Below are 14,436 nucleotides of genomic sequence, written 5' to 3'. Positions count from 1 at the left end.
CTTGGGCGCCCTGAAGCCTTCTTCACAACAACTGAACMGCTCTCCTTGAAATTCTTGATGATCCGATAAATGGTTGATTTWGGTGCAATCTTACTGGCAGCAATATCCTTGCCTCTGAAGCCCCTTTTTTGCAAAGCAATGATGACGGCACACGTTTCCTTGCAGGTAGCCATGGTTGACAGAGGAAGAACAATGATTCCAAGCACCACCCTCATTTTGAAGCTTACAGTCTGTTACTGAAACTCAATCAGCATGACAGAGTGATCTCCAGCCTTGTCCTCGTCAACACTCACACCTGTGTTAACGAGAGAATCACTGACATGACGTCAGCTGGTCCTTTTGTGGCAGGGCTGAAATACAGTGGAAATGTTTTGGGGGGATTCAGTTCATTTGCATGGCAAAGAGGGACTTTGTAATTAATTGCAATTCATCTGATCACTCTTCATAACATTCTGGAGTATATGCAAATTGCCATCATACAAACTGAGGCAGCAGACTTTGTGAAAGTTAATATTTGTGTCATTCTCAAAACTTTTGGCCACAAGTTAAACACTATTATTGCACACGGAGTCCATGCAACTTACTATGTGACATTTTTACTCCTGAACTTATTTAGGCCATAAGAAAGGTGTTGAATACTTATTGACTCAAGACATTTCAGCTTTTCTTTGTTAATTAATTTGTAGCTCCACTTTGACATTGTGTGCAGTATTGTGTGCAGTATTGTGTGCAGTATTGTGTGCAGGCCAGAGACACAAAATCTCAATTGAATACATTTTAAATTCAGGCTGTAGCACAACAAAATATGTAAAAAGTATTATTATTTGATATGTTGTTGACATAATGAGATTGGGATGCCACCATGAATAAGCCTTTATCTTGACTAACTACACCATAATAAAGTGATGACCTTATGACGAATTGACTGACGCATCTAAACTGATCATTCAATCACCGTTTTTAAAAATTTGATTACGAAATGAACGACGTCAATCTTTTAGCTTCATTGCAGATTTGATACGGTATTTGAGAACATAGAGTTTGAGTATATAACTTTCCAAAACGACCAATATATGTCTTACTGATTGATGCATGTACTGCACGATTGTATACAGAGCTTTATAAAAGCTATCTGCAGAATGCCTCTGGCCCCTGATAGTTTTGGGTAACTTCTACATGGGGATGCTGCAATCTGGTGGCAGACTGTGACAAGTCATCACGTTGTGCCTTTTTACAATAAAGAAGTCCGATATATCCTGCCACAGAACGTTGCAGCCAATTGTAAATGTTCTATCGACTGCAGGAACCATCCTCTTTGTTCTGACATTTGCTCTTGGTTAAGAATTGAGCAAGCAGGGTTTGGTGTGATGAGGACAATTTCCTTTGTTTCCCAATGCATATAAAAGAAAAGACAGCTTTTTGCTTGATTAAACACCCAGTGCCATTTTGGAGATATCGGTGATCTCAATATCCATAATCTCTTTCACTCAGTTACAGGTAAGGCCTTTTCATTATTTCATCTAAAAGACACATTTAAAGCATCTCGGAAGCATGACACAATAAACACAATTCCACAAAATCTCATTCAAATACATTGAATCACAATCACTAAAAAGACTTGAATCGTAGAGAAAGTAGAAATTGTATTGACGTGGAAATGTGTTACCTCTTTAAATTTTAAATTGAGTTTTGGAAAAATGGTACTGATAAACAATACAATTACATTTTTGCTACAATTGAATGTCAGTTAAACAGTAGTTAAGGTGTTCATAGGTAATTGCTACTTAGAGTCAAATGCTAAACATTCCAGGATTTTTACCTATTTGTACAAACACTGAACAAAAATATAAACGCAACATGTAAAGTGATGGTCCAATGTTTCATGAGCTGAAATAAAAGATCCCAGAAATGTTCCATATGTACAAATAGCTTATTTCTCTCAAATGTTGTGCCAAAATTGTATTTTCATCATTGTTAGTGAGCATTGATAATCCATCCACCTGACAGATGTGGCATATCAAGAAGCTGATTAACAGCATAACCATTACACAGGTGCACCTTGTGCTGGGGACAATAAAAGGCTACTCTAAAATGTGCAGTTTTGTCACACAACACAATGCCACAGATGTTTGAGGGAGCGTGAAAATGGCATGCTGACTGCAGGCATGTCCTCCAACGCCGTTTTAGATAATTTGGGAGTACATCCAACCGGCCTCACACCACACACCACGTGTATGGCATCTTGTGGGTGAGCAGTTTGCTGATGTCACCGTTGTGACCAGAGTGCCCCAAGGTGGCGGGGGGTTATGGTATGGGCAGGCATAAGCTACGGACAACGAACACAATTGCATTTTATCAATGTCAATTTGAATGCACAGAGATACCGTGACGAGATCCTGAGGCCTATCGTCGTGCCATTCATCCGCCGCCATCACCTCATGTTTCAGCATGATAATGTACACTATTCCTGCTAGATGAAAATGTCCCAGTGCTTCCATGGCCTGCATACTCACCAGACATGTCACCCATTGAGCATGTTTGGGATGCTCTGGATCGAMGTGTACAACAGTGTGTTTCAGTTCCCCGCAATATCCAGCAACTTTGCACAGCCATTGAAGAGGAGTGGGACAACATTCCACAGGCCACAATCAATAGCCTGATCAACTTTATGCGAAAAAGATGTGTCACGCTGCATGCGGCAAGTGGTGGTCACATCAGATACTGACTGGTATTTTCTGATCCATGCTCCTACCTTTTTTAAAGGAATCTGTGATCAAAATATGCATATCTGTATTCCCAGTCATGTGAAATCCGTAGATTAGGGCCTCATTTATTTATTTAAATTGACTGATTTCCTTATATGAACTGTAACTCAGTAAAATCTTTGAAATTGTTGCATGTTGCGTTTATATTTTTGTTCAGTACAGATTATCCATAATTCTGATCTACTTTTTCTATCTCTATGTTTATTTGAGGTATATTCTTACTATGGAAGGCATCTCAACAACATCACAGATGTTTCTGGGGTTTATTGCTTTCATCACTTTTCTGTTGAAAGGTCAGTTTCTTCCCGATTGTGCATACTGTACTTCCCTCTTAACTTGTACACACTTTGACTTAATGACAATGATATCATCTCTGCAATATGTGCTTGGGTGTTTCGACAAATGTGTGTGAGATTGATAAACCTTTGTGTGTGTGTGTGTGTCCGTGTGTCCGTGTGTGTGTGTGTGTGTGTGTGTGTGCAGACAAATGTGTTTTGCTGTTCAGCCTGGCCTCAAAGAGTAAATGTAACACAGTAAATGTGAATATGTGACACTCAAATGAGTATGATATGTTACGTTTGGTATGGTTACGTAAAACAGAAGATTACTTTAGCCAAAAATGAAAGGAGGGAGGTTGGTTGGGGAGGATGGGTAGGCGTATAACACGAATGTCTAGGTTCGAACAATCACATCAAGGACAACTTTAGCATTTGAGCTAATTAGCAACTTTTCAACTATTTACTACTTTTTAGCTACTTTGCAGTTGCTTAGCATGTTAGCTAACCCTTCCCCTAACCCTAACCTAACCATATCTCCTAACCCTAACCTTAACCCCACCCTAGCACACATAGCCACCTAGCTAACGTTTGCCACAACAAAGTGGAATTCCTAACATGTCATACGTATTGCAAATTCGTAACATACAGTATCATATAAAATGGATGATGGACACCCACAAATTAATACATACCATACGAAACGTAACATGTCACACTAAATGGAGGGAGACAGAGTAACATTTGCTATGTTACGCGTATCCCTGAGTCCAGGTTTTGCTGTTCAGTGTTTCTTGATGGTGCTGTGTTCTCCAGGTGCACTCTGCCAACAGTGGAGTCTGTGGACGCCCCAAAGCATTGTGGCTGTTGGTGGATCCTGCCTACTGGTCCCATGTACATTTGAGATCCTTGCTACATTTGATGCTGACTTGAAAAACTGCACACCCACTGGGCTTTGGTYTAAAAACAAATGGGGTGGAAATATAGTATTGAGCACAGCCAAAACAGATGACCAAAACATCATAAAGGGAGTGATGGTGGGAAATCTGTTGAGCAAGAACTGCACCACCCTTTTCAACAGTTTCCCTGCAGGATATGATGACACATATCTCTTCAGGCTGGAATGTGCTGGAACAAATCGCCTCAAGTATATTTTCTACCCAGGAGTACATATCAGTCATACAGGTACACTGAATTTGACCTTATCTAAGATATTTATGGTTTCCAATTAAAACAAATATTGAGGGCTAAACATTCTAACAAAAGGACTACATTGAATTCTTGTGAATACTAACAGCAAACACAGGTTTAAAAACTTAACACCAGGGCCGGCTCTAGCCTTTTGGTTGCCCTAAGCAAGATTTGGTTGAGGGGCCCTCTCACCAAGCAGTTCTACACATTGTTGCCATGGGGCAAAGAGCAATTTTATAACAAATTTCATGAAATTGTACACATTTTGTCATGACTTATGCCATGTTAATGACATCTGAGTGAGAGTGACCAACAAAATCAATGGGGGCCCCCTGGAGGTCAGGGCCCCTGAGCACCTGCATGCTCGGCTAAGATTACAAACATTTTAGATAACTGGCTAGACTAACTTACCAATCTAAAAATTGTTAGCTGAGATGGCTAATTGAGTGACTGACATTGACTGACAAAACAAGAGAAAAACTGCGGATTTTTTAATAAAAAAAAAAAAATTTCAACCTTGCACTTTGTGTATTCTACTATTCTAACTCTCAACAGAAAGTTATTTTTTGGGTCGGGGGCCCTAAGCGACCGCTTATATCGCTTATGCCTGGAGCCGGCACTGCTTAACATGAAAAAGAGAGGGATGTTCTAAGCAGAGTTGGTTTAAACCTGGTTGCCCCATTACGGTATGTCATTGGGCTTTACCCAGGCCTCTTTCTGTCTTGTTATTGATTCTCTCTCTCTCTCTCCCACATACCTTTATTACCTCCAGACACCCCACCCAAACCCCAACTAACCCCTATTGGCAACATCACAGAGGGGGAGCTGGTTAGACTGAGCTGCTCTGCCTCTGCCCCCTGCCCTACGCTCCCGCCCTCTCTGACCTGGACCTCCGGGCTGGGTGGCAGTGTTGAGAGCCAGCTACAGGAGGGTATAGATGGGCTCATGACCATGACCTCCACCCTTACCTTTACCGCCTCCCTCCTCCATCACGGGCTGATGGTCAAATGTTCTGCCCGCTACACGCTGCAGCCAGGGGGCACCACCAAGACGACTCAGGGGAACCTGACCCTCAATGTTCTGTGTGAGAGACCACAACAACCATAACCATATGACCACAACTATAAACAGTAGTGTAGTTATAGAATGAAACCAAGGAATCTCCTCATTCTGTTTGTGAACATGATTAGTTAATTGATAGATAATTGATACTGTTAAGTGCTAAACAGTATCAAAGAGCACAGGGCATAAAAAAACATACTGGTTAACGACATGAATTAGCAGGTAATAAGCAGCCAGTTAGCTATTCATACCTATGCAGTGATTCTTCCCATCCTCATACACTGCATGTGTACCTTCTCAATATTGCTTTCTGGATCATGTTCTCAATAATATGGCAACCTTCCAGCACACTTGTGAGACTTCAAAATGACACTAATCGTCATCTTTTTTTCTTCTTTTTCCTCTCATTCACACCAATACACTCTATTTCTATCGTTCGCACGCTCGTTGACACTCACATGACGAACGTTCCCTTGTGGAAACGGGCCGTTAATCTCACGGATCAAAATGAGCTCACGTACCTCATCAGGAAGTTGATTTAACTGTGTCGATTCTATCTTCCAGATGCACCTAAAAACACTGTAGCCCTGTCCAGCCCATCTGGGCCTGTGCCCGACGGGAGGGCAGTGACCCTGACCTGTCAGAGTGATGCCAACCCACCAGTGGAGCGCTACTCCTGGTATAAAGACATCAGTGGGCAGGTGACGTGGAAGGCTAATGGGCAGACACTAGTCCTCCTGGTCAGCAAGGCAGACAGCGGGCTGTACTTCTGTGAGGCCCACAATGAGAAGGGATCACAAAGGTCAAAGGTCATGCCTCTGGAGTTCGAAAGTAAATCATTTTGTTCACTTGATGACTAATACACAACATTTGACCTCATAGTGCACTGTATGAAATAGGGTGCCATTTTATTTGTTGAAAAGTGCCGTTGTTGAAAAGTGAACATTAAATCTCTATTTTAAATGGTTAACACTCAAGACAAATGGACAACAAATGTTTTAAAATTTAAATTTAAAAACCAATGTTCTATTCCCATTATTTGTAGGTGGCCAATGTTCCGTGATGGTCCCCTACATCATCTGTGGAGTGATGGCGTTGCTCTATGTTCTAACCGTCACCGTGGATGTGTATAAATATAAAAGGTATCATTGTTTATATGTTCATGCCCATCGAGTTTAGGAATACATTTTTAGAAAACATTTATATAAGGACTGTTCCGATCCACTTTGTTCTAACCCAAGTTCCCCCTTTTTCCTCCCCTAAGTCTGTCCAGAAGACTGAAAGTAAGAGGAACATTTTCATAATATATATCTGTTTAATTAACTGAGCAATTTGAAGGCATTGGCAGTAGATGACGCAGTATGATACGATACAGAGACAAACGTGTTTCTACGTCAAAGCTTTAACAATTCTCTTTATGACTATTACACATCTTGAATCTTTCACCAAATTCACGGTGGTTTTGTATAAAACGTGCATCACTAATGCTCCTATTACATTTGATATGGTATTGATACCTCTGAGACTGATATTCTGTTGGATCAGATATAACTCCTCCGTTTAAACACAATTATTTCTCCTCAATATTCCAGCAGCAGCTAGAGCTGTCGGAGAAAGGAGACAACACGTACACTAMCCTAACGGTCGCCAGCATCAGCTCTGACTATGACCAACTCCAGGTGAATACGAGGAAAAATGTCCAATATAAACACACAACAACATTCAATGTTGTCGTTTGTAGGTATTTAAGCTAACTGTTTTACGTGTGAGCATTCATTTGTATTAAGTAAAGTCAGTGGTGGAAAAAGTAACCAATCGTCATACTTAAGTGAAAGTAAAGATACCTTAATAGAAAATGACTCAAGTAAAAGTGAAAGTCACCCAGTAAAATACCACTTGAGTAAAAGTCTAAAAGTATTTGGTTTTAAATATACTTAAGTATCAAAAGTAGATGTAATTGCAAAAAATATACTTAAGTATCAAAAGTAAAAGTATAAATCATTTCAAATTACTTCTATTAGGCAAACCAAACACCACCATTTTATTTTATTTTTACAGATAGTCAAGGGCACACTCCGACACAATTTACAAATTGAGCATTTGTGTTTTGTGAGTCTGCCAGATCAGAGGCAGTAGGGATGACCAGGGGCCTGGTGTTTTGTAAGTCCATTTATAAAACGGACTTACGATCAATTTTGATCKTAAGTGTGACTTATGCAGAAATGTATAAGTAGTTATTTATATAACCTTACTTTAACGTGGAAATGATCTTATCTCTACGCAAAGTCTAGACTTGACGTGACGTACGTGATTTTCCTGCTGCTTATGTCAGGCTATTCTTTTTTCCCTTGTAGTTTAAGGTCAGACCATTTCTTTTTCACATCAGCCACAGTTCTGTCTTGCTGCACCACCTGGTTCACTGCAGCGGCGACACACTCCCAAGCTACCTTTTTGGCCCCCTATTTAGTCCACCGAATAATACGTGTTGCCTGTCTTCAATCTCCTCTACCATCACCGTGATCTCGTCTTCCGAAAAGTTTGCTTTTTTCTTTTGGTCCATGGCTATTCCTGACTAAACCCTCATTTGTGCAAGCATTCTATAAGGGGAAATCGCTGATTGTAAGGCACGTTCAGGTGTGGTCAATTTGAAGTTAATTTGAGATTTATAGATCACAGGTGCGTAAGTTACAAATGGGCTACTTAGAACCTGCGTAAGCAAGGTTTTTTTATGCCCAGTATCTTTTATGAATCGAATGTAAGCACACCGTCGGAAATGATCTTATGACTAAGTTCAAGAATAAATCTAAGAACATTTTTATAAATGAGACCCCTGTGATGTTCTCTTGATAAGTGGGTGAATTGGACCATTTTCCTGTCCTGTTAAGCATTCAAAATGTAACGAGTACTTTTGGGTGTCAGGGAAAATGTATGGAGTAAATAATACATTATTTTCTTTAGGAATGTAGTGAAGTAAAAGTAAAGTTGTAAAAAATGTAAAGAAAGTAAAGATACCCCAAAAACTACTTAAGTAGTAATTGAAAGTATTTTTACTTAAGTACTTCACACCACTGAGAAAAGTAAAACATCATCAATGTGTATGTGTGTGCACGCATGTATGTGTGTGTGTCTATTTGCAATGTCTTCCTTTGACAGATGACCAGGGCTGCSCGAGGTGAAGCTCACCCTGGCAGAAGAAGTGAAAGAGCTGCTCCTTGAAACYACATGGCAAAACAGATCCAGATTTGACCTTTGCATTTGAACTTTGTTGTATGGAAAATGTTCATCTTGTTATTTTTCTTCAGATCATACTGTATATTTCTGTCACAAAATACATGATATTATATATTTTAACCTGATGCCTCGATTTTATATACCTGTCAGCAACAGATGTGGCTGAAAAAGCCGAATCCACTAATTTGAAGGGTTGTCCACATACTTCTGACCATGTAGTGCAGTACTAAATTGTAGTTGAATGTTTTTGGTTTGTGGTTCAGCATCATCAGTGTATTTCTGTCTTCTTCTCTGTAGATGATGTTAAACCATGCAGGGGGTTGTGGTTTGTGTCAGTCAGGATTAYAATGGGCATAATCAGTCGAATAAATCTCTTAATGCCATTCTACCGTGCCTTCTCTCTTGAAATTCCACACATTCCTTTGCCTTCATCAATGAACAGGAAAGWAAGTAGAGGAGTGGGTGGGCGGTGGAGGGGAAATGACAAAGCGGGGCGTGATCTGACATCACTTTTTTGACACCTCCCCAGATAACCAATTTTGATTCTGGGAATGTTACCCGAAGGTTGTGGAAACGTTCCCTGAACGTTGCACCAATGTTCCCCAAAGGATCAATCAGATGGTTTTCTTAATGTTCTTTGAATGTTCTCTTTTCGTGTTGTATGACGGTTCTGGGAATGTTCTCTGAATGTTACAAAGTTAGGAACGTTCTGGGAACGTTCTCTGAAGGTTACAAAGTTGGGAACACACACACCCAGGATTACACAATAAAATATGAACAATTAATRCACAATTATAATTTCAGTTATCAATTTGTTTTATAAAACGGGTTCGGAGAAATCTGCAATCTGATTGGCACACACACACACCTTTACATCCTCGGACCGAGGCCCGAACTCGGCGGTCCTCACTGCAGGAACTTCATCAACACTCTCGTCAGGTTCAATCTCTGAGCTACTGGAACACGTATGCCTCTTTTTGCACTTGACGCCAACCTTCCTCGACACACTGCTTCCCTCTACACTCAACTTCTTCTCGACAGTCATCACTGCACACGCCACCACATATAATTGATCCTCACTTTAGTCACTCTCAATTTCCTCAAGTTCTTCCAAAAGTTCAGCAAAATCCCTCATTCCATATTCCCTCATAACCATTTTCACTGTTCTCCTTTTTTTCCCTTGTCCATCATCTTTTCCTTCGCCAGATCTTTCAGAAGCACAATGCCATCCCTCCACTCCATGTTTACTCATAATATGCTTCACTTTCTTCCTTATTTCCTTTYCCACCATCATCTCCAATCGCTCCCTTTCTACAAACATTTCTCTCTGTGCAACCTCTCCAATGCCATCTGTCATCTTGATAACAGCTCTCTATGGCTTGTGAAAGGAGAGTTCAATATTTTTTGGGAGGCGGGGAATAAAAGCGACTGARCAAAAATATAAATGCAATATGCAACAATTTCAACAATTTTACTGAGTTCATATAAGGAAATCAGTCAATTAAAATAAATAAATTAGACTCTAATCTATGGATTTCACATGAATCGGCAGGGGCGCAGCCATGGGTGGGCCTAGGAGGGTATAGGTCCACCCACTTGGGAGCCAGGCACAGCCAATCAGAATGAGTTTTTCCCCACAAAAAGGGCTTTATTACAGACAGAAATACACCTTAGTTTCATCAGCTGTTCTCAGACGATCCCGCAGGTGAAGAAGCTGGATGTGGAGGTTGACGTGGTTTCACGTGGTCTGCGGTTGTGAGCCCGGTTGGTTGTACTGCCAAATTCTCTAAAACGACGTTGGTAGAGAAATTAACATTACATTCTCTGGCAACAGCTCTGGTGGACATTCCTGCAGTCAGCATGCCAATTGCACGCTCCGTCGAAACTTGAGACATCTGTGGCATTGTGTTGTATGACAAACCTGCAAATTTGCACCTGTGTAATGATCATGCTGTTATATCAGCTTCTTGAAATGCCACACCTGTCAGTGGATGGATTATCTTGGCAAATGAGAAATGCTCACTAACAGGGCTTTTAACAAATCTGTTTACAACATTTTAGAGAAATACGCTTTTTGTGCATATGGAGAATTTCTGGGATCTTTCATTTCAGCTCATGAAACATGGGACCAATACTTTACATTTTTCATTTATATTTTTGTTCAGTATAGTTAGCTATTTACAAAATGATGGGCATTCACCTCCACACACACTGGTCCTTAGATATACAACATTCCCAGAATGTTCCCAGAACCTTTTTTCTTCCAACATCCAAACGGGAACCACAGGGGAACGTTGCGTAAAAGTTCTAATTCCTCTAGTTCCTAACCAGAACCCAACCCATGACCCCAACCAGTGTAAAGAAAGTTCTAATAACGTTATTTTATGAGGTTATTTGAACGTTCTCAGAACAATGTTTCTACCTTACCAAAATAGAGACTTCCCTAAAGTGACTTCTTTCATTCTTAGAAAAATTACTTTTCCACAATGTTCTCAGAATGTTCTGTGAAAGTAATTTTTCTAAGAACCGAAGGAGAAACGAAGGAGAACCTTTAGAGAACGTTGCAGGAACGTTCTATGCTAGCTGGGTCCCTCCCTTCCCCCCCATTTCCCACCAGGGGGGAAGTGGCAGATCTTTGATGACATCATGGCATGCTCATCTCCTTTGTCTGCTCTGTCTGAGTCTCTATCCGTTTGTGTCCATCCATTAAACAACATCAGGCAGAATGCTAGCGGAGAGATCTGACAGTACTTGCTACAGAGAGGGTTGGGTGGGGTGTTTTTTGTCGGGTGCAGAGTGGGGACATAGGGTCAGTGCCACTACTTTTGTGGGATTACCTAATTCACTAAAGGAGGGGAATGATATAAAACTCCTATAAAAAGGAATCACCACTTAGCAACCATTTCAAACATCAAACATATCTGATAAATATTAGTTTTGAATCATCTCTTTCAGAGAGATTGCAGCTCATCATATCAGAGTTACAGAGTGGGACAGTTTTTTTTAGCGTCTGATTGCATCACTATTTCAAACCCAAAATTATTCCATAGAAAGGCCTGATAATAGAACCCAATCAGTAGAACCTAACCGGTTTTAAGAACCCAACCAGTGAACCAAACCAGTATAAAAAACAGTATAAAGAACCCAACTGGCATAAAGAACCCAACCAGTATAAAGAACCTAACCAGTACCCAACCAATGAACCCCACCAGTATAAAGAACCCAACCAGTATGAAGAACCTAACCAGTACCCAACCAATGAACCCAACCAGTATAAAGAACCCAACTAGTATAAAGAACCTAACCAGTACCCACCAATGAACCCAACCAGTATAAAGAACCCAACCAGTATGAAGAACCTAACCAGTACCCAACCAATGAACCCAACTGGCATAAAGAACCCAACCAGTATAAAGAACCTAACCAGTACCCAACCAATGAACCCAAACTGTTATAAAAACCCAACCAGTATTAAAGAAACCTAACCAGTATGAAGAACCTAACCAGTACCCAACCAATGAACCAACCAGTATAAACTAGTACAAAGAACCTACTAGTACAAAGAACCTAACAAGAACCGAACCCATGACCCCAACCAGTGTAAAGAAACCCAACCAGTATAAAGACCCCTACCAGAACCGAACCAGTGTAAAGAACCTAACCTGTATAAAGACCTCAACCAGTGAAAAACCCAACAGTACAAAGACCCCCAACCAACCGTGTAATGAACCCAACCAGTTACAAAGACCCCAAACAACCAGTGTAATGAACCCAACCAGTACAAAACCCCAACCAACCAGTGTAAGCACCCAACCAAGTACAAGACCCCAAACAACCAGTGTAATGAACCCAAGCAGTATAAAGACCCCAACCAACCAGTTGAATGAACCCAACCAGTACAAAGACACCAAACAACCAGTTGAAAGAACCCAACCAGTTACCAAAACCCCCAACCAACCAGTGTAATGAACCCAACCAGTACAAAGACCCCAAACAACCAGTGTAATGAACCCAAGCAGTGTAAAAGACCCCAAACCAAACCAGTGTTAAAGAACCCAACAGTACAAAACCCCAACCAACCACGTTGTAATGAACCCAACCAGTAAAGCAACCATAAAAACCCCAACAACCATGTAACAAGGTGTAAAGAACCCAACCAGTACAAAGGACCCCAACCAACCAGTATAACCAACCGTAACGACCAAAACCAGTGTAAACCCAACCAGTAACAAAAGACCCCAACAACCAGTGTAAAGAACCCGAAGCAGTGAAAGAACCCAACCAGTACAAAGACCCCAAACAACCAGTGTAAAGAACCCAACCAGTACAAAGACCCCAAACAGCCAGTGTAAAGAACCCAACCAGTACAAAGACCCCAACCAACCAGTGTAATGAACCCAACCAGTACAAAGAAACCAACTGGTATAAAAAACCCAACCGGTATGATGAAAAACAAAGAAAGAAAGTGAACAGCCGTGTTTTGGGAGGGGGAGAGAGGGGCCTTGCTGGGGAGTTCTTCTATGAATGGAGAGGGTGACTCAGGTGATGTGTCATCGTACACATTCTATAAAAGAGAACGTTTGGATTTGTGAACTCATTTAGAGGGACGAACGATTGAGGCTGCTGACAGTTTTTTTTTACAGCTTTTGGATTTTGGGGTGACAATGAAATGTAAGTATTTCTGATACTACACTATTGACTGGGGATGTAATGTGTCTGTGTGTATGTGTGTGTTTGTGTGTGGGGGGGGGGTGTATAAATTTTGTAACCTGCCAACAATTCTGATTAAAGGTATAATTCAGCGATTTTGCATATTTAGATATTTGTTTCCTTACCTTGAAAGCAGTCTATGGAAAAGGAGTGACTGCAATCCACACTAGCACGTTTGGACCAATTCCTCACGCAAATCAATCTCCACCATTTAGCACCAAAATATTTAAAACCAAAATAACAAAGCAAACAAAGTGGAAACAAATAAGCTAATAAATAAATATATAAAACGACTGACTAGTCAGCTAGTCACGCTGCATCATTTGGATGGGCTCGTAACCAAGCGTTTCATGGTACAGTCTACCAGATGTATTCGGCGCACATGACAAATAAAATGTGATTTTGATTTTGATTTAAGCAATTTATTCTACTTAGGAGAGTAATACAGGCAGCTCCAAAACACTATAACGGTAGGTTTCCAGAAACGGAACTTAGACTAATACTGTTCCACTGTACGTAGACAAAGCTGTGCACTTACAAGCAGCAACGTGTGCAGAATTTCTCAAATACATGGGGGTGTTAGGTCAGCCCAAGGCTACGGGAAACTTCAGTGCAGCGYTTTCTGAATCAGCTGTACAGTATAAATACTGGGTCAGGAATAGCTTTTTGACAGTGCAAAAGGGACATACATTTTTCAAAGAAATGACTGCACAGGAAATAGGTAACTCTCTTGGCTAAATGTAACATATGAATATAAGTACAGAATGTTGTTTCTAAACCTAAGCAAGTGTTCCAAGTATAATTGATTTAGGTTTTTGTCTGCGTCAGACTATGCTCGATTAACCTCTAAAAGTCTAAGCGGCGAGGGGTGGGGGGTGGGGGGGTTCTAAGCTAAAATTTTGAATTGTTTTACGATGGAATTTTAGAATTTTAGGACCCCTTTAGGTGTCTTGTATTTGATAAAATATTGAATTTGGCCTTTACTACTAGAGCCCATAGAAACACATTGAATAACACATTTATAAATCAAATTTAAAAAACAGTAAGAATTGCTACTTTATTATTCTACTGCCAATGTACTGTACTGATCATCAACATGTAACTCAGACAGATTCCATCTCACTTCTTCACGTTCACATGGAATGTAAGGTGTCTACCACAACATACTCAGCATTCATCATCAATGACTTGGCTTCAACTGC

At 40.6% G+C, this 14,436-nt stretch overlaps 1 protein-coding gene across 1 annotated transcript; it reads left to right on the top strand.

Moving 5' to 3' along the window:
• Positions 1-1,389: 1,389 nt before the first annotated feature.
• On the top strand, positions 1,390-8,644 carry LOC111955347 (myelin-associated glycoprotein-like). Its single transcript, XM_023975562.2, has 9 exons — positions 1,390-1,497; positions 2,976-3,058; positions 3,857-4,225; positions 5,004-5,315; positions 5,858-6,124; positions 6,339-6,435; positions 6,558-6,576; positions 6,886-6,972; positions 8,447-8,644. Exons 2-9 carry the CDS (start codon positions 2,989-2,991, stop codon positions 8,507-8,509), a joined length of 1,284 nt encoding a protein of 427 aa, XP_023831330.1. The 5' UTR covers positions 1,390-1,497; positions 2,976-2,988; the 3' UTR covers positions 8,510-8,644.
• Positions 8,645-14,436: the final 5,792 nt, after the last annotated feature.

Source organism: Salvelinus sp. IW2-2015, linkage group LG30 (genome assembly GCF_002910315.2).
Source record: "Salvelinus sp. IW2-2015 linkage group LG30, ASM291031v2, whole genome shotgun sequence".
NCBI lineage: Eukaryota > Metazoa > Chordata > Actinopteri > Salmoniformes > Salmonidae > Salvelinus > Salvelinus sp. IW2-2015.
Note: the sequence above shows the minus strand (reverse complement) of the source record. Positions and strands in the feature narration are given on the sequence as shown.